The sequence below is a fragment of the Rhea pennata genome, chromosome 10, assembly GCF_028389875.1.
Source record: "Rhea pennata isolate bPtePen1 chromosome 10, bPtePen1.pri, whole genome shotgun sequence".
In the NCBI taxonomy this organism is placed as follows: Eukaryota; Metazoa; Chordata; class Aves; order Rheiformes; family Rheidae; genus Rhea; species Rhea pennata.
In genome coordinates, this window is record NC_084672.1 from 19,744,217 (window position 1) to 19,765,269 (window position 21,053).

Below are 21,053 nucleotides of genomic sequence, written 5' to 3' on the forward strand. Positions count from 1 at the left end.
TGATTTTCATCCTGAGCTTCATAGACACATAAGTGTCTGTGTGTATCTAGGGAAAGATCTCTGTTATAGTTTGTCTTTTGTCCTGCTTACCCTCAGCTCTGCAGTTCGGTGCATTAGAACGAATGGACCAGTTTATATCATTTCTAGACATGTATGACCAGAAAATCTTTTCTGATGAGTGTGACAAAATACATATGAGGATCAGATACAATAATAAGAAATGATTGTTTTGTATCCCTGCAAGACATTGTTTCCTCTGTTTATATGATACCTGAATTTTTTTGTACTCAAAATTTATTATTATTATTTATATATATATATATATATATATATATAATTTTATATATAAATATATAAATATATATTTTATAAAAATAACTAAATCACATGAAGGAAGTGGAAGGGAAAATTGGAAGAGATTGAGGATTGAAATAAATTTACATGACTGGATTAACAAAGCAGCTGAGCAAGAACGTGTGCTCTCAGAACAACTCCATAGTAAAATTTGGTCTTTTTTTTTTTCTCTCTATTGGCAGCAGTCTTTTTCTTCTTGAGTTCAGGAAATGAAGAAACTAAAAACCTTCCGTCAACTTTAGGGAGAAGAAATTTTCTGTCAGTGGCTGTAGGGATGATGAGCTGTGTATACCACACTAATGGTTATGTAAAAAATGCTGTCATCTCTTCTAGTAGTTAAAAACCTGTATATAAAAGAGAGAAAGATAAGATGCAAAATTCTATGTTTATGCTTTGTGTTTGTATCTTTGAGCTGGTGGTAGCTTTTGGGAACTCAAAAATGAAAGATTTTTTAGTTTCTAAATAAAAAAAGGAAAATATTTCAAACCAAAGGCATCAATTTAGACACAAATAGAAGAATTCTGTTGGTTCAGCGAAACAATTTATTACCTTTAGGTCCTGTACAAATTGTTGATAAACAAAGAGACAGCTAGGCTTTAATTGTTATGCTGTTGGGTTATTATTCTGATGGACCTTTTCTTTTGAAATGTCTTTAGCCAGGATGTTTTTACATTGTCTTTTCAGAATCAAGAGCCAAACACTGTTAGGATTATCTCTGCTGATTACTAATTAGGATTTTGTGGGGAAGTGATTGGATTCCCTCTAATGTTAGCTGCGGAACCGAACAGTATTTCAAGCTGGAAAACAGTCAATTCTATACCTTCTCTCATCTGAAACACTACAAACTAAAATCTACTTTCTGGATTTACAGGAGTGAAACTGGGCTAAATCAAACCCAGAGTTTTTAATTGCTGTTGTTTCTTAGATCTCATCTTAAAGCTCCATGTTCTCTGCTGTTCATAACTGATTATCTAAAAATTTCATCAGTTTAATCACAAGAATCTGTTTATAAAAATAGAATGTGTAATAATGGAAAAGATTTTGCTGTTTTATGTTGTCTTTTTTTTTTTCTGGGTAGCTTTTCATTTTTTGCTGATTATATGATTCACATGAATAACAAAATAGGCTTGTTGATGTAGTTCCAAGTCAAATGAGAATAGTGTTTTGATTATTTAAGTCTGTTTTGATTACCTGCATCAAGAAATATGGTCATTTAAGAAGCCCCCCAGTGTCTTAACTCCTACAGAATGCTTTGATGGTTGTACTTACGCATGACATTTTGCACATCTGTATACGCAAAAGATTCTTCTATTCTGCTTATGCGTTAGTCTAACTTTATAGATGTGTGTGTATATATGTGTAGGTGTGTATACATACGTAATAACACAAATGTGCATATATACACTCATACATTTTATACCGTGGTCCCTATACTACAGTCATGGCAAGGCCCTTAGCAATGCAGTTTTTAGTAGCCTGCTTAAAAATTACTGAAGCTCAGGAATATTCATTGTCTTTACATGTAAACATACTGAGGAAGCAAATTGGGTAAGTTTGCATACACAGCCTGTGTAGTGTGTGTGTCTGAAATACAGCAACAAGATATTTTCTGCACTTTTGTTCTGGTGTAGAAGTAGACTGTTTTACCATCTGGTGTATTTTTTACTTCCCCCTAACTTTTTCTTCTGTTAAACACTAATCACTTTCCTAATCTGTTCTAGGAAAGGTCTTAATCCCAAGTAATTCCCAAGTAATTTTTGTTCAATATTGCATTTCTTTTTTCAGCCAGCTTTTCTCCGTCAATGTTGATTCTGGACAAGGTTTTCAAAGCTACTGTTAGGTGTTGCATCAACTAGTAATATTTTCAAACCAAATGTTGACTTGTGCACAGAACAAACTTGTAATATTTTTTTCTTTTCCCATTCTCTCCACTCCAGGCTTCACATACGCATGATGCGATCACAGAGGCAGCTCAGCTGATGAAAGAGGCTGTGGATGACATAATGGTTACCTTAAACGAAGCTGCCAGTGAAGTTGGCATGGTTGGTGGTATGGTAGACTCAATAGCAGAGGCAATGAGCAAGGTGAGTATATATAGATTGTTTTTTGCCTTGCATCTGAAAGCTGATCCACAGTGTAGCAGCTGAAAGAGCTAGTGTTGATTCGTTGTAGCAGTATGTGATAAATTACACACCTCCACTGTAAACCTAAAGAGCATTTGACAAATAGCACAGATTTCAAAATCAAACTGGTGAGTGGGATGGATCTTCTGTTACCCAAATAGACAGCACCAGTGAGTAGAATTATTTTGGAAGATTATTCAATTCATTAATACACTGCTATTTAAGAAAAATAGAAAAAGCAAGATTAAAAGCCTAGATAACCTAGGTTTATTACCATATTTAATTATCTTTTAAATTTGTCTTCTAAGTGATCAATAGGTCTGTTTTGGGACAAACTGTTTCCAGAAGGAAGATGGCAGAGACTGAAGTATTTTGCTACTTTCTTAGAGGTAGTGTGCTGGAAATGCACAATTGCAAAAGGCAAATTGGCTATGCTGAACCAAAAAATTGGCTTTTCATATCTCAATTTTTTTGTCTTTTAAAGCATTAAGCCCTGCACATTGACTTTTAGATTAGCAAGAGTACAAAAGGTGGTTTGAACTTGCACAAAAAATTAATTTTGAACTTGAAAACTCTGCACTGTAAAGTCTATACAAGTTTTATGCTGATACTGGGTAAGTTTTTTCTGAGTTTTCCCTTGCATACTTGCTGGGGCACTGATTTTATACATTTACAGATGTTTTATAAGAATGAACATGCAATAGAGTTTTAATATTTAGTGGAAAGTATGATATTTATTAAGAGGTGGTTATTGCTTCCGTATTTTTCTTTCTTGAAGCTGGATGAAGGTACACCTCCAGATCCCAGGGGAACATTTGTTGATTATCAGACCACTGTGGTGAAATACTCTAAAGCCATCGCTGTAACAGCACAAGAAATGGTAAGATACTTGGCTAGAGATAAGTAAAAGCTGTTGTGTGTGCACAAGGAAAATGAAATGCTTTACAGTGTGTTACGTACAATGTTGTGATATTGGTTTCCAGTAGGCTTATCTATACAGGTGGTAATCAACAAGAGAGATTATGGGTTTGTAGATTTAACTGTTGGGTCTTAGTTGTATGATGGTAGGAGCCGCCCTCCAGAAGAGGAGTGCTGAGTCTCTGGATTGTCTCCTGGCTATTCTGCAGACCTCGTTTGTTTGTTTCGTTTTTTAAAAAGTGGTATTCTAATCTGTCATTTTGTCCAAGAAAACCAATATGGAAGCGGATGGCCATTAAGAGGTAAGTCACTACTTGACAGAAGGTAGTGGGATTTACTGTGATAGGGTATTACGATTCTCAGGAATAATTATGAGGAAGCAAAAAGAAATGGTTGTTAATTTGGGGGGAGAGAATTTAGGATTTTGGTGCTTGATTCCATCAATGTGTAACTTTTATCACCTGCATCAATATAGGCCTGGAGACAGATTTCTGTTTTAAGTTTTAATGGAGTTTATAATCCCTCCTCCTTTGTAAGAAGTTTGATTTGACCTGAAACCTGGTTCTGTTTGAAACAAGGTTTGTCTCTGCCAGAATATTTTATAATAGAATACTCTAAAGATTGGGAAAAGGCCAATTGACTCATTTCATTAGCTGCCTTATGAAGCATTCTGCTAGAACTACTTAAAAGCTGTCTGACCAAGTTTCTGTTATTTTAATGAAAAGATACCTAACTTGGAAATTGGCGGTGATTTTAGCTCTCTAGCATAATATGTGTATAGTGAAATGTAAGCTCAAATACTTTTTATTTGGCTTTTTTTAATGAGAAATAGAAGGAAAATATTCCAACACATTTTGATCAGCCTTTTGAATTGTCACTAAAATCTTGTCCTATGTTTATTGTTTAGATTAGCCCTTCACACTATATGCTTCTTGTTTAACTGAGATCAGATTTTTATGAGACCACTCTAATAGTTGTAAAATTGAATCAAAAGGTCAAATTTCTATTTTCTTGGATTTCTGTAATTCAGCTGGATTAAAAAAAAAAAAAAGAGGAAACCTGCTTAATCAAGTCTGTCTTGTTTCAGTGAGGTCTAAGATTATCTGAGTTTTGAGGAGTTTGAGGGAGAGTGGTTTGAATGGGTTTTTTTTTTTCAGAGGAATAAGGGAGAAACTCACTTGTATATTAGATAAAAGAATTTCCTATGGAGATGTGCCTAAAAATTTTGTGTTGCAGTCAAGAAAGATTGATGAGGCTGTAATCTGAGGTATTATAGCTTATTTGCAAACAGTAGGAATTAGTCCAAAACTAGCTTTGCTCCGAAGATGGAATGTCATGAATTTTGCTAACATAAATTGGGTAAAGAAGACATAGCTTTATTTAAAAGGTAGATTTTCCTAGAGATTGTTTCTTATACTGACATTCTGCCAAGGCATTTTGTGTAGTTCTGGCTATTTCTTCTTTGCCCTCCTTCCCATGTCTTTATAAAAGATCAGATATGTTCTGTATTGATCCTGAGTATTTTTCCATTTCCGTGTCATACCAGCTGAGACTGACACAGATACCTTTGACAAAATGAAAGGGTGGCTGTGAAAGACAAGACTTGCTTTCTTCTCCAATCTGAGTAACTCTGTAACTGACCTATTCCCCCACTGTGTTAAAGAGTGAATTACCAGCTCTAACTGCTCCCCTTCGATTACTCCATATGTTCTGCGAGTGCCTGGTTATCATGACTCTTATAAAGCATGTTTGCTCGAGTTTGCTTATGGAATTTTTGTTGGGAGACAGATCCCTTAAAAAGCAAGTGTTTTTTTCCCATTTCATCAGTGTGGCCAAAAAAAAAATGAGTGCTTCTAGGCTGGAGTGAATTAACAAGTCACTTTTGTGCCTGTCATTTTCTTTTTCTTTTGCCTGTGTTCTTTTTTCAGATGACTAAGTCGGTTACTAACCCCGAAGAGTTGGGAGGACTTGCATCACAAATGACCAGTGACTATGGGCATTTGGCTCTCCAGGGCCGAATGGCTGCAGCTACAGCTGAACCAGAGGAGGTCTGCAATTCTTAGACCTCTTTGTTCTACATACACAGTGGTGTCAACATGGGTGTTCCTTTACCCTGGGGAGTAAAGTAAACACAGAGCAAAGTATCAAGGGAGATTTGCCGCACGGCGCTGTAGCCTAGGTCTGATACATGTCTTGCATGGTCAAAGAGATAACTGTTTTGGAACCATGCGGTAATGTGTTTTCTCTCAAATGTATCTGAGGTGATTCTAAAACAAACGCAGTAAATGTTTTTCCAGGCAGGAAAACTGCCCTTGTGTTGCTAGGCACTTATTTGTATGCAAGAGGTGTCTGTAGCATGTGTGCTCTGACTGATATGTGGAAGGATGCACTACATCTGCCCCATTCCTGCTAGAAATGTGGGACAGGACAACACATGTGTTTTTCAGAGGAATTCTAATTGGCCTAATGTTGCTTTATTTGAAACCATGCTGTGATCCAAGTCAAAGTTGGAGGTGCAATTTGGCTATACAGATTCTTCTCTTCAGTTCTGTGTTTTCAGTTAAAACACAGCTTAATGCATAAAGCATGTGAATGGAGCAGTTGGTGTAGCAAAACTATACATCTTTTCAAAATGGCATGAAATCATTTCTTGCACATGAGTGGATAAGGACAGGAATTAGATGTTACTATACGATGTTTTCAGTGAGCATTTAAAACTTTCAATAGATATAGCTTCTGTTTCTCTGTCTCCTTCTATTGTTCTTGATGCATGGAAATTATCTAGGAAATAAGTTTTCTGCTAGGATTTCCATGAATCATAAAATTTTGCTGTACAAGTATCAATTTTCATGCTATAAGCCTTGTTTTAAGAATTATCTGATTAAAGAATAGAAGCCTGCAATGAAAAACTCAATTCAACTTAAGGCATAAACACCTTAAACAGTTGACAGCTCAACAGTTGACCAGGAAAGAATCTCCAAAATGTCTTGGGGATATCACTTACAGGCAACATGCAAAGCTCTATATATTGTATTTTCCTGAAGTTTCATTTGGCTTGATGAATTACAGATACACTTTTTTTTTCTTACCTACAAGAGATTTTTTGTATAACTTCTTGTCCTGAAAGTGAGATGCAGACAGTAGCAGCAAAGTTGTCTTTTGCTGTCTAGGCATCTTTCATATCTTAGTATCAGAGTATATAGGTTTCCCCCCAACACACAGTTTAAGCTCTTCATGTTAATTGAGGAATACATGCTATTTGTCTCGAGTGTATTAACCAATTGCAGTAGGTGCTACAGTTTTGCTCTGAGCAGAATTAAATAAACACTCTCTCTTCTTTTAATTAAATTATTGTGGTTATGGAACATAACAAAGCTTTGGTGAATTAGGGTGAGGGAGGTAGCTCACCATCACCAGATGTATGAGATTATCCAGACAAATGACTTTCAAAGAATTTTTTTCACATAGTAATTACATTTCACCACTGAAAGATCATTTGAGTGTTTTAAATGTCTTGATACCCAGTAGCTAAATGAAAAGCAATGGCTTGTGTTCAGCTTGATATTGTTAAATAGAATGACCCTTCATGCATGTGAGTTTCTGCTTCAAGTAGAAATAATTTCATTTGTGGAACTAATGGCTGTGATTCCTGCTTCCTTGTTGATTCAAACAAAAAATTTGCCTAAGTACATGCAGGCACTAGAACTAGTACAGGTACTGAAACTAGCACACATCTGTGAACAGGGACCACGCAGCTTACATTGTAAGATTAATAATAAACCAGAAGCTGTGAGGGAAGCCTTTATCAGATTACAGTGTTTCACATGTACGTGGTCAGTTCTGGAAAACTGAAAATTTGTGCGATATTCAGCAAAAAATGAACCAAGTCATGTACTCTTCAATTCCATTTGAGTAATATAGAAACAGACACATGCTTTTTACCCATCCTAAATACCTTGAAACCAACATTGTATTTGTTTACTCACTTTGCTTTTACTTCTTTCTCCCCTTTACTTCTTTACCGTCTAGATAGGGTTCCAGATCAGGACTCGGGTGCAGGATCTTGGTCACGGCTGTATTTTCCTTGTACAAAAAGCTGGAGCCCTCCAGATTTGTCCTACAGACAGTTACACCAAAAGGGAGTTGATAGAATGTGCTCGTGCTGTGACTGAAAAGGTGAGATGCCCCATGTGTTGTCACACAGTAGTGTCTGTCCACCAAACTCCTCCGGGAAGTAAATTAGTCAAATTGTATGGGTCAGATTCTTCCCCCCCCCCTTTTTTTTTTGTATTTTGCATTATACTACAGTACCAGAATTATACCAGCTGAATTACAGTAATTTTTTACTTTTGTATATAGTACAGTCACTGGTTCATACACTAGGCTAGTCCTTTCTTTTTCATGTCTTGTAACAAAGCTTTGGGCTGATAGAGGGAGTCTAGTCCAAAGCCGATCCCTGAGAAATAAGATGGTAATATTACCTTATGAGGCACTCCCTGGAAAATAGTATGTCCATGTAATGGCCATAGTTACCATGCTGAGGTTGATTGAAGACACATCATTTCATGTGGCAACATCCTCCCTTTCATGATAACCCACTTAGATCCGCACATTCGAGTTGTCTGGCTTTTCCTGGTCTTTTGAAACAGATGCATTCTGAACGGTGTAGCTTGCCTTTGGTATGCCTTCTTGATGGCTTCTCTCCCTTCTGCTGGCCATGCCAATTAAAAGTCAAATGTCAGTTCCATTTAGGTTTCACTAGATATTCCTTTCTCAGCTTGTGTTAATGTGCTGTTAGCTGTACAACTGTGTTTTACCATACCATGACCCAGGAGTATCAGCAATCCTAAGCTTATGCAGGGGCAGGCTGTATCTTAAGTGTTAAAGCTGATAACAACGTTAGTAAATCGAGGAAGCTGTCCAGGGAGAAGTTTGAATCTGAATAGACCATCAGGAAGAGTTGTTGTATTTGAGATTATAATACATATCTGCACATGTGGATCCTTTTTTGCAAAAATCTTATTTAGGATTGTAGTATGGCATGAGGCTGGCATCCAAGCTGCAGAGCTTATAAACAGAATGTTAATTGGATGAAATGGAGAGTTATAGCTTTCATAGTGGTCAAAAATGTTGATAGATGTGAAGTTATCTTTGTATGTTTTTTTCGATACAATAGTATTTTAGTACTTGGCTTCAGAGAGTATATACCTTCTGTTTGTCTGGTATTACAGTTGATATCAAGATAATTTAATGCATGATTCCTGGGTGTTTGCTTGAGCTATTAATGTATTTTGTTGCTGACGTCTGCCATGACAGAAGTTCACTGCGTTGTGTGTGACTGTATTTCAGGGAAGTTCTAACTGGTGTTTCATCTGGTGGTAAAGAGGGAGCTTCCTTCCTTCTGAAGACTAGAAATGCTAGCTCTAGTACCCCTTAATCTGAGGCAGTCTTGAGGTAATCTGGGTCCAGACTGCTAACTGGCCTAAGGAACAAAAACATGTATTCTTGTCCTCTTTCCTTAACCCTGTCTAGCTCCTCGTGTCTATTATTCACCTGTTTCATTGCCCCCCTCACCTGTCGCTCATTGACAGTTCCTGCAGAGTACTCTTCTAGGTGGGTAGCTGAAATTCCCAGCTTCTCCCTGCTGCCTTCTGAGAGTACTGGAGATATCAAGTATGGTATCGCTGTGGTTTTGTGTGCGTATAGATTGCATTTGATCTAAAGTATCATTTCGGTGCAGTTCGTTGGTAGCTGGTAGCTGGCTTTCAGGGACCATTCCCTAAGGGGGAAGCGGAGGACGGCAGTGCCATAACATCGTAGCCCTGCCATGTGGCAGTGTACAGCAAGAGACGTCAGCTCTGGGCCGTTGTGTCGTTGTCACGTTTCCTGCAAGATGGACATTTATTAAAAGGAGAAATCTCGCCTCACCTCAGTAGCAGGACCGTATGAGTTATGTAACATCAGCCCATAGAGATGCATCTCCTTTAATATTATCTGTGTGATAGCATTGAATCCCAAAGTTTTTCATCTTTATGGTTGTGTTACCAAGCAGTGCCAGAAATGATGAAAAAGTAATTTTGACACTGAAGTAAATGCAGCCAGGTCCCTATTGACTATACAGTGTTGCAAGATAATTGGAACTCTTATTTGTTGTACCTGGAGAAGCTTTTCTTTTCATACGTGGAAAATGAGCGCTTATATTATTGATTGTGGAATGTCATTATTTATACTCAGAGCAGATATAGTTAAGGCTTTGATCTGCTCATTTATTTTGTACTATGTCTGCCCTTGCATGAATGACAAATGCCAATAGCAGGCTTCCTACTATGGAAAAAATAATCAAAATGACTAATGCACAAACAAAGCAAGCAAGGGAAAGGGGAAAGAGGTTTATTAAAGTTTGCAAAAATAAGACTGCAAAATGAGTTTCACTTATTTTCACTACAAATTTACATTGCAAGAACTAGCTTAATTCAACAGCGGATAATGGGGCTTTATTGTAATGGCCACCTTGTTGCTTTATGTTGTTTCCAGGTTTCCTTAGTTTTATCTGCCCTTCAAGCAGGAAACAAAGGTACACAGGCCTGTATTACTGCAGCTAGTGCTGTGTCTGGGATAATTGCAGATCTGGACACCACTATCATGTTTGCTACTGCTGGAACCCTTAATGCTGAGAACAATGAATCATTTGCAGACCACAGGTCAGTGTAACTGGAAAAGATGGTTGAGCATGTGTACAGGGGAACAGGGGAACTGGCGAAAGGAAAGGCACGTGGGGATACATTTTCAGCTTTGTTGTCCTGGGAATCTTTCTAAATTTCCAGGAATGAAGCGAGATGAGGCAGTGGAGTATCAGTAGAGAATAACAAACTTCACTTTGGTTATTTATGTGAAGGAGGAATTTTAGCTAAAGAATATGTGCCGAGAACTTCAACAGAAGACCCCGTAGCAATATTGGGGGTGGGGGGTGTTTTTAGTCAGGACACTTTGTTGCATAGGCTACACTGTGCTTTCATTCCAGTAGGGAAACTTAGCTGTCTATGACACTGAAGAGTCTTCAATCTTTAATTAATCTTTAATACACTTTTTTTCCAAGAGTTGTTTTTCATTGACTGCTTGTGTTACTAAGCAATGTTTATAGTTAACACTGTGTGGACAAGAGTGCTAGAAATGGCTATACATACACCACACATTTTCTCCTTCAGGAGAAAGAACACAGTTTTTTCTTGTAGTAGCATCTGGAATGTAATATTTCCACAGCATTTTTAAGAATATTGAGATCTGCAGCATCTGACTGTTGCTTCCTTTGTAGTAAAACCCAGTGTTTCGTAGTAAAGACATTGAAATACTGCTTAGTTGTCTAACTGGCTGACATGGTTGTTGCTTGACCAGCATTTAGTTTCCACCTTTCCATTGCTCAAGGAATAGGAAAGATGCAGTGATATGCAAGTTGCTGCTATTATGCAGAGTTCAAGTTGGGACTTGTTTGCTTTAATCTTATCAGGTTAATGAGTTTATTAGTTGCTTTATAGGCAGATGTTGAAGACTGACCCCAAATCATAGAATTGTAGAATTGGTAAGGTTGGAAGGGACCTCCGGAGATCATCTAGTCCAACCCTCAAACAAGTGGCCCGTACAGGGATTGAACCCGCAACCTTGGCATTTTTAGCACCATGCTCTAACAAACTGAGCTAAACCTATATGGTTGCATCTTTTAAAGAACCGTGAATTATAAGTATCTTTTATATCATTTACTTCAAACAAACAACAATAGAAAATGTAGTGGGTTTGATCAGTGGTGAATGCCATGTCTTTTGGTATAGATTTTCTTTTAATAATTTTATTTTCCATACAATACACTTGTTAAGGTGGACATTTGACAACTGTTAGTTTCCTTGCAGCATTGCCAGATTTTATCTTTGTATGTTAAAAATCCAGTGTGCTCTACTTCTATTGACCTGTCTTGGTATTTCTTTTCAAGAGGAGGTTATTTTACGGAACTACCGTATATCTTTTTATATTTACAGCACAAAGCATAAGGCAACTGTTTTAAAATGGTTGGAATCTTTTTTTAATTGCAACTTTACTTGTGGTACTAAGATTATCATGAGTAGACACTGGAATGATGACTTATATCAGCTCTTTTATGTAACTCTTAGTCAGAATAACATTGAAAAACACATTTTTTCCTCTTCTCTTTTTCCACTCTTTGCTTCTTCTTTTCCCTTACAGGGAAAATATCCTGAAAACAGCAAAAGCTTTAGTTGAAGATACCAAATTGCTGGTATCAGGGGCTGCCTCAAGTCAGGACAAACTGGCCCAAGCAGCTCAGTCATCAGCTAATACCATCACCCAGCTTGCAGAAGTAGTAAAACTGGGAGCAGCCAGCTTGGGATCAGATGATCCTGAAACACAGGTGAGATGTTTTAAGATTTTTTTAAGATTTTGTAGGACTTGTACTTCGAAACAACACAGTAGAGTTCATCTTCTCTGGGATTTTTTCAGGGTTAAGTCAGGCATTGCTCTATATTTGTGTGTGTGTGTGTATATGTATGTGTGTGTATATACATATATATATGTATATGTATATATGTTTTTTTTTTTTTTTTTTTTTTTTGAATACAGTCAAGAGCCCTAACACATTGAGTGGAACAAGACTAGCCACTGTATAAGCTTTTTCCATGTATTTCATAGGTGTGCTGATGCTGGGATGCTTTTGGCAAAGTGTGTGGGGGGGGGCGGAGGGGTGTTTTTTGTTGCTTTTTAACTAACTCAGGGGCTCTGATTCATCCTTTTAAAAAATATTTTTTAGTAAAAAGATTGCATCAGTTAAAAGTTGTTCATTTACCTTACACACAGGGCACAGCCCAGTTGTTATTTTTATAGGTCAGGAAGCTCTTGGGCTTCTGTAGCTATATTTTAATTGTTTTTAATTTAACTCAGTAATTTAAGGTTTCAGTGTGGATTATGTCACATACTACTTTCGTTTCTTGTTTGGATCTTGGTGAAATGGAGGTTGACAAGCATGTTGCAGATGTGCCCATATTAATCAAATTCATTAAAAAAAATCAGAGGCACTGAAAGTGTCATGTATCCTGTTTTGTTTGACTTACATGATTCTTGCATGAACTTCAAAGATATTCCTCTGCTGCAAAACCCTGCTATTTTTTCTTTCTTCAATGGAAAGATTTCCTTAAAAAATGGAAACATTTATCACTCATTGTATTTTCTCCCTATGTAAAAGCTGAGAATACAATACTTGGAATGAAGGCTTATTGTGCAGGAGTATTTATTTGAAGAAATTTTATATTGCTGCTTTGTAATATTCTGAAATCAGGTTCAGAGAAGGTTCAGCTGATGTAGTAGACACATTGTGTATCTTAAATGGATCGCTTCTATTAGGTTAACATGAAATATCATCGCGTTGTTTTTCCATTGAAAGCAAAACTTTTTTTATATGGTGAGGTAAAGCTTCAGATGGCTTGCCGTGCAAGTTGCTATTGCTGTGCTGTGCAGTGCAGGCAGTTAAGCAATTAAATTCTTGGGAAAAGCAAAGATTTTACTTCTGTGCAAGTTAGTGAAGTACAGACAGGCTGAAACTAAGCTGTGTTCTCTTTCTTTTTCTTTCTTTATGCTGCAGAGATGCAGGTTTTGCAAGTGGTTGTTCCACATGGTTTTTTTCTTTTTTCTGAGCTTTTACATTTTTCATGTATATGTAATATTTTTTAATGAACAGTTTGAGTATTGCTGAATTCTAGCAAGATATTTAAATGTCTGACCTTCCATTATTAGAAAGGACAAAGGAGAAGGATTTGGTGTAAAGAATTATTCCAGTAATACACTAAAATAATCAAGGAGGCTGTGGTAGTATCTATATTTTGTCTAGGAATTGTCTCTTTCTTTGATCTTGGATTTAGGAGACAATATCTCTGTATTTGACTAATGCCAAGCAAGTTATTCTGCATTTAATTCTGTAGGGTCTCTTACAGAGCTTCAGCATCTTTTTCCCTGCACAAAAGTGTCCCTTAACAGGCAGCAAGTACACTTGATCTAATTTCACAGCTGTTAGCAAACACTGGAATCAGACTGTAAGCCGTAATCAGTCTTTTTTTGCTGTCATCCCTCTTCCATTCAATGGTATTGAACATTGAGAAGAATATCCTCCTTTAAGGGACGCTCATAGGAGCAAGCTCCCACCTGCAATCAACATTTGAGTTTATTCACAGGAAATTTCTGACCAGTGTCTGAAATACTACAGTTATAAACATAGCTCTTCGTTTTGCAGAATATGGCATGTTTTACTGGGGTAGAAGGTGATGGTATTTGTATATCATTTAATCTTTACCTACCAGTACAGAGTTTTGCTTCGGAGTTCTGTAAAAACCATGTTTGCATCTACGCTTCCTTCTCTGGACTGAGCCTCACCTCTGTGTTTCTCCTTCCCGTAGGTTGTCCTGATCAATGCTATTAAGGATGTTGCAAAGGCCCTTTCTGATCTCATTGGTGCTACCAAAGGAGCTGCCAGCAAACCAGCAGATGATCCATCTATGTACCAGCTGAAGGGAGCTGCCAAGGTAAAAGTTTAGTCTTAAATTTTATTTGAAAGTAATTGTAGAATCACTATTGCTAAACATCTAAAGCTTGGATTTCAGCAATTTTTCGTTCACTGAAATCTATTTTTCGTTAGCATCCTGGGATGATAGAGCTAGGTAGTAAGAGGCAATTGAGTTTCCAATAAAACTCTGGGATTTTTAGGCTGTAGTGTGACTTTTTTGGTTTTGGTGAAAGTTTCAATCTTTCTGAAGAGAACCTTCCTTCTTTTACAAGCCTATATCTCTAAGGGTGTGCTCTCGTGCTCAGGCGAAGCATGTTGTGTTGCTTAGATTGAAGGAAAAAAAAAAGAAAGAAAAAGGTTGAGTTCTGTATTCTACAGCAGGTTATCATACACTTATGATTGCTTTCTCCTAGAAGGTGTTTCCAAGTACATAAGTGTCTGAGCTCAAATCTCGCACTGATTCCACCACATTTGCTGTGATACCTCTTTGTGCTTTAATTTCCCTGTGTCTGAGATATGTTATGACATTTGCCTCACGAGCATCTTGAAGTTTAGTATCTACAAAATCTTCTCTTATGTGGAGATTTAGGCAGCATTACCTTTGCGCTCTCCCGTTACGAGTGTGTCATAGTGGTTTTCATCTTTCTGCTTGGCAGCAAGGTACTGCACGCCTGTGTCTGTTGCCTACTTTGAAGTACCTGTGCCTCTGCTGCTTCTGGAGCCGATGAGAGCAGTGCACTGTAAAGGCACTCCTTAAAAAAGACCCAAGAAAATGATCTCATCAAGAAAACTAGTTGCTTTTTTGCGTTTCCTGCTTTGAAGGTTTATCTGTGTTTTCAGTCCTGATTGTCAGGAAGCTGGCCTTTCTGTCTTTTTTAAATTCTGAGGAACTCCAGTGTGCTGATAAGGCGTTGCTTGTATGTCAGCATGCTGGGCTGTGGGAAGGGTGTAGTGATCATAAAGAAGAATTGAATTATTCTGCATCCAAACTACCGGGTTTGTTAATAGGGACAACAGCACTGATACTGTCTCTGAATTGGGTTTGAGGGTAGTGTGTATTCAGTTGTTTTTCTGATTGCAGGGAATGTAATGGATAAATCTCATAAACATAATAAATAGTATAGCTGGATTCACATTTCTTTCTAGTTACAGTGTTAAATGAGTGGGAAGAAAAGATGCTAAGATAATTAATCTGAATGAATGTAAAGTTTACATTTTTGTAAAATCTTTGCCAGGACACTTGCATTTAAGATGTCACCAGTCTGCAATAAGTTGTGCTGCATTCCTCTAACTCATAGGGAGCTTCCAAAAACTGTGACCAACAGGAGAAATCATAATCAGTACTGTCTATGAAGCCTCTTGGTCCATATTAAAAGTATTAATATTAGATTGCTTGCTTTGCCTTGCTTTAAACCACCCTATCTGAAAAAACGGGAGGAAGGAATTTGACTTAGCCTCTTTCTTTTTCAGGTTATGGTAACAAATGTAACATCACTTTTGAAGACAGTTAAAGCAGTAGAAGATGAAGCAACTCGAGGGACAAGAGCTCTGGAGGCCACAATTGAGTACATCAAACAGGAACTCACGGTAAAGAGCAGACTAGTCATATACGGCAGCTTTTGAAAGTATACTCTTAAAATAAAGCTAGGCTGCCCAGGGACTTCTCAGGCTATGTTTTTCTGCCCTATAATGACTTACATGCAATTTGGTCCCTACCACCTGTTGTAAATCAGCTCTGGAAGTACAATTACATGTCAGTTAAGCCTGTCTAATTTCAGATGTCACCAATCCCTACTTTGAGATTTGAGATGCTTCCTTCATGTAAAAATCTGGAAGCATCTGGTTCTTTGTTCTTTAGACTTTAAACTGTTGCTACTGATATTATTTTCTGAGTCAAATGCTATTCACTTTTTATTGATCCTGGCTTTGGAAATGTCTCCTCAGCATCAAAGCCTTACTGCACCTGCAATTTAAGCTTATTTTTATTTTTTCTTTCCTATGAAATTGTATTACCAGTGATAAATAACCTCATATCTAATATTTTGTCTGAGCAGGAATTAAAAACAGCATGGAGTCTTCTCCCAGATTAGATGTTAGGCCTTGAGTATTGGGTTTTTCATCTCTAAGATAGAGCAGCTGCTGCTTTCAGTTGGTGTTTTCCAAGTATGCTAGTCAGTGACATAAATTAATACTTGTGAGTACATGAAGAAGCCTGTTTTTTTTCCTTTGCTTTGCATAAAATAAATTTTAGTAAAAGATGCATAGACAGTCTTCATCAGAAAATACTTTGTTGTATAGTCTGTGGATTGAGAATTTTTATCTTCTTAACTATGCTGACACGGTTTTGCCTTATCAAGCACTCTCTGTAGAATATTTATTTTTCATTGAGTGAAGGAAGAAAAGAATTTTTATTAAAAATATACCAAAATAAACATTTGTACATAATTACTGGGATTTCACGTAGGATCTGTAAGTAGTAAAATCTCCAGATTTAGTACGTGATCCAGAAAGCTCTGCACTATTTTTAGTGCATGGTATTGATGTGCATCTGCATGAAGACCTGGCTAGCTAAACAAAACTAAACTAGCCTGCTTGAGGAGATGAAGCCTGCTTAAGCAGATGAAGAAATGCTCCCAAAGCATTGCTTGCACTATGTGTAGTGGAGAAATCTGTCAGGATTAATTGTGCACTCTGAAATACTCCTGCGAGGTAAAAGAATGGCAAGTAAATACAGAATAAAGCTTTGGTGAAGGAAATTTGAGCTTAAAAGTAAGGTTAACCAGCTCTTGTTATCTGTATCTTACAGCAGTTAATGTGTTCTGGTGTTCGGAAGTGGTGTACGTTGTCAGATAATTTGAAATGTCTGTTTCTTCACATGATTCACCCTGCACAATTATATCTTTAGGTTTCTAAGAGAGATTAAGTACAGATTAAGAGACAATGTTCTACCCACCACCATATCCTTTTTTAAGAACCATTGGAATATTTTCATAGAATCAGTAAGGTTGGAAGGGACCTCTGGAGATCATCTAGTCTGACCTCCCCGCTCAGCAGGGTCACCTAGAGCATGTTAGATGGGGTTGCATCCAGGCGAGCCTTGAAGATCTGCAGAGAAGGAGACTCCACAACCTCTCTGGGCAACCTGCTCCAGTGCTCCGTCACTCTCACGGGGAAGAAATTCCCCCTCACGTTCAGGCGGAACTTCCTGTGCTTCAGTTTCTGTCCGTTGCCTCTTGTCCTGTCACATGGGGCAACTGAAAAGAGCTTGTCCCCGTCCCCTTGACACCCTCCCTTCAGGTGTTTTACGCATTGATCAGATCCCCCCTCAGTCTTCTCTCCTCCAGGCTGAAGAGGCCCAGCTCTCGCAGCCGTTCCTCACAGGGCAGATGCTCTAGCCCTCTGATCATCCTCATAGCCCTGCGCTGGACTCTCTCCAGTAGCTCTATGTCTCTCTTGTACTGGGACGCAGTACTCGAGATGAGGCCTCCCCAGGGCTGAGTAGGGGGGCAGGATCACCTCCCTCGACCTGCTGGAAACACTCTTCCTAATGCACCCCAGGATTTCATGGGCCTTCTTGGCCACAAGGACACATTGCTGGCTCATGGTCAACTTGTCATCCACCAGCACTCCCAGGTCCTTCTCTGCAGAGCTGCTCTCCAGCAGGTCAGCCCCCAGCCTGTACTGGTGCCTACAGTTATTCCTCCCTAGGTGCAGGACCCTGCCCTTGCCCTTGTTGAACCTCAGGAGGTTCCTCTCCGCCCAGCTCTCCAGCCTGTCCAGGTCTCTCTGAATGGCAGCACAGTCCTCAGGTGTGTCAGCCACTCCTCCCAGCTTGGTATCATCAGCAAACTTGCTGAGGAGGCGCTCTGTCCCCTCATCCAGGGCACTGATGAAGTTGAACAGGATGGGACCCAGTACTGAGCCCTGGGGGACACCACTAGCCATAGGCCTCCAACTAGACTCCGCGCCACTGATGACGACCCTCTGAGCTCTGCCTTTCAGCCAGTTCTCAAGCCACCTCACTGTCCACTCGTCTAACCCACGCTTCCTGAGCTTATCTAGGAGGATGTTATGGGAGACAGTGTCAAGAGCCTTGCTGAAGTCAAGGTACACAACGCCCGCTGCTCTCCCCTCATCTACCCAGCCAGTCATTCCATCGTAGAAGGTTATCAGGTTGGTCAAGCAGGATTTCCCCTTGGTGAATCCGTGCTGGCTACTCCTCATCACCTTCTTTTCCTCCATATGTCTGGAGATGACATCCAGAATGAGCTGTTCCATCACCTTTCCAGGGATGGAGGTGAGGCTGACCGGCCTACAGTTGCCTGGGTCCTGCTTCTTGCCCTTCTTGAAGACTGGAGCGACACTGGCTTTCTTCCAGTCCTCAGGCACCTCTCCGTGACATTTCAAAGATGATGGAGAGCAGCCTGGCATCAACATCCGCCAGCTCCCTCAGTACCCGTGGGTGGATCCCATCCAGGCCCATGGATTTGTGGATGTCTAGCCTGCCCAGAAGGTCTCTAATCCTATCCTCCTCAACCAAAGGAAAGCCTTCCCTTCTCCGGACTTTCTCCCTCACGTCCAGGCTCTGGGATTCCTGGGGGCTGCCCTTAGCAGTGAGTGAAGACTGAAGCAAAGGAGGCATTCAGTAATTCTGCCTTCTCTGTATCCTTTGTCCCCAGGGCCCCCGCCCCGTTCAGTAGCAGGCCCACGTTTTCCCTGGTCCTCCTCTTGCTGTTGATGTATCTGAAGAAGCCCTTTCTATTGTCCTTGACATCGCTTGTCAGACTCAATTCCAGCTGGGCCTTAGCCTTCCTCAAACATTTTATTGATGTTCTTAGTCTGTCCAGCACGATGCTAGTTTTGGCAGAGGGCTTGGTAGGGTATAGCCTTTGAGAAAGGATCCTCATGTGACTAGACCCACCTAGGAGGCAGTCAGGAAAACAAGAATGTAATTAAAAGAATATTTATTCTTTTGATACTGCAACACTTTGAACAGCTGACAGTAAAAACTGATCCAAGTAGCTTAAATGGCAGTCGTCCTTTGACAGGAATGGGTTAACCTTTCACTGCGTGCTTTCCCCAGCTTACTGTTTCTCGGGGTTGTCTGTAGGTGTTCTGTAGGTGTGCAGGCTTATCAGGACCAGATTCAAGACAGGCAAGAATGATATTAAACTACTCCAAATACATCTCTAATTTCCTGCCATTTGAAGGCTGCTTCTGGTTGCTGCCTCTTTTTCAAGGGTTGAGCCCTTCTGCTTTGACAGGATTTCCTTCTGCTTTCAATTCCAGGTGTTTCAGTCAAAGGAGGTTCCAGAAAAGACATCATCACCTGAAGAATCAATTCGGATGACGAAAGGCATCACCATGGCAACTGCCAAAGCTGTTGCAGCTGGGAACTCATGCAGACAGGAGGATGTGATTGCTACAGCGAATCTGAGCCGCAAAGCAGTAGCTGACATGCTAACAGCTTGTAAGGTAATGATTCACTTCCTTGCCTAAGACTCATTTTTGTCTCTAAGTCCCTTGAATGTTGGTTTCTGTTTCGATGTGTTAATGTTTTACTTTGCAGCTGAGAAAGTTAATAGTTTTGATGATTTTAAGGTAATATTTGTACCAGGAAGGGTTTTCTGTGCTTTGCCACAAAAAGCCCTAATACTATTTTATTTTGGTGGAAATGAGAAGTTTTTATTGACCTGAGACTTCATTATTTTCTACAATCTTTCATTAAACTAGAAGAGAATCTGTGCAAACAGTAGCATATAAGAATAATCCTAGGGTCAAAAATATGATTTTAATATTCTAGGAGTCCATTGGTGAAAGGAATCAGTCAGGTCCCGGTTTAGTAGTCCTTTCCACTGTAACAAAACCTGCCAGTTTGCTCTTTATTTTATTTTTATTTTTATTTTTATTTTTTGTGCTTTTGAAAAATACATTTTTTCCATTGCACTAAAAATACTGATACTCTTTTTTCTAAAGTTGCATGAGCTGGACAACTTTCTAAAACAGATTTCCAGAACTCTTGTGTGCAAGGGCGTGTGTATGTGGTATATAAACGGCGTACTATTCATTTGGCTTTGTTCTGGTAGTATAACGTTTTTGGCAGTATACAAAAATGTCAGGATTATGAAACCCATATTGAGCAACTTATTTCTTTCAGTCTTGAGAAGTAAAGTAATAATACTTTTGTAAATGATACTTACTTACTTGTACCTGGAATATGTGAAAAATGGCAGGAAAATAATGATGCTGTGTGAGGTGTGTGTGAATTTGCAGATTTGCTCAAATCCTCTGGCTGAGTCAATCCCAGAGGACCTTTTTGCCTAGTATTAGCAAGATGGAAGGGGTTGATTTTGTTTCTTTAATATAATCATCATACAAAAGTGCAAGTTCTAACGTAATTTAAAATTGGTTTTATACAAAACCATTGAAAGAAAGCTTTTATTTTGACTTGTTTTCTTGCTGAGTTTTTAGCATCTAACAATCCTTGAACTCTTCATCTGCTTCAAGTTTTGATTCTACCTTCTCTATTCCATAAACTCAGAAGCTAAACAAAACAACATAGCTCTAATTTGCATCTGAAAATCAAACAACGATGCTAATTACATGAAAAATATTCCAGCCTAATATGTCTTAGGCAGCATTCGGTTAGTTGAAGCTTCTGACAGAGGCTAGAACACTTTGTAGTTGTGCAACATAATGACAGAAGACATCAACTCAGATGGTGAAACACAGTAAGTATCCTTTGTCATTGGGAAGTGGCTAGTGTAGACGTGTTTGTTTGGATCTCTCCAAACAGGCAGCCAAAATCATCTGTTTCTAGAAGTGTTTATATATAAACTAGTGCATGTACAATATACAGTGTCATGCATGCTTTTAGACCTTTAATATTAAAGGATTAATCTTATGTTTACATTGCTCACAGTTCTTGTAATGGTTTTGTAGTTTATGCATTGCTTGTGACCTACAAGAGGAAACTTTCTAACAGCTGAACGATGGGGCTCTGGGATGCTAGAAAAGCACTTGTGAGTGGTCAGGGAATTGCTTGACAAAGCAGTCTGCAGGGGGAAAGTGACAAGAAATCATTTTACTTACCTGTAACAGTA

At 38.8% G+C, this 21,053-nt stretch overlaps 1 protein-coding gene across 1 annotated transcript in view; it reads left to right on the forward strand.

The window, feature by feature from the left end:
• Nucleotides 1–21,053, forward strand: part of TLN2 (talin 2) — a 219,549-nt gene that overhangs the window by 168,571 nt on the left and 29,925 nt on the right. Inside the window, exons 42-50 of the mRNA XM_062583331.1 lie at nucleotides 2,292–2,438; nucleotides 3,256–3,357; nucleotides 5,324–5,443; nucleotides 7,425–7,571; nucleotides 9,930–10,096; nucleotides 11,628–11,811; nucleotides 13,844–13,969; nucleotides 15,421–15,537; nucleotides 19,240–19,425. Coding sequence (XP_062439315.1) covers nucleotides 2,292–2,438; nucleotides 3,256–3,357; nucleotides 5,324–5,443; nucleotides 7,425–7,571; nucleotides 9,930–10,096; nucleotides 11,628–11,811; nucleotides 13,844–13,969; nucleotides 15,421–15,537; nucleotides 19,240–19,425 — 1,296 coding nt within the window. The remainder of the gene's footprint in view (nucleotides 1–2,291; nucleotides 2,439–3,255; nucleotides 3,358–5,323; nucleotides 5,444–7,424; nucleotides 7,572–9,929; nucleotides 10,097–11,627; nucleotides 11,812–13,843; nucleotides 13,970–15,420; nucleotides 15,538–19,239; nucleotides 19,426–21,053) is intronic.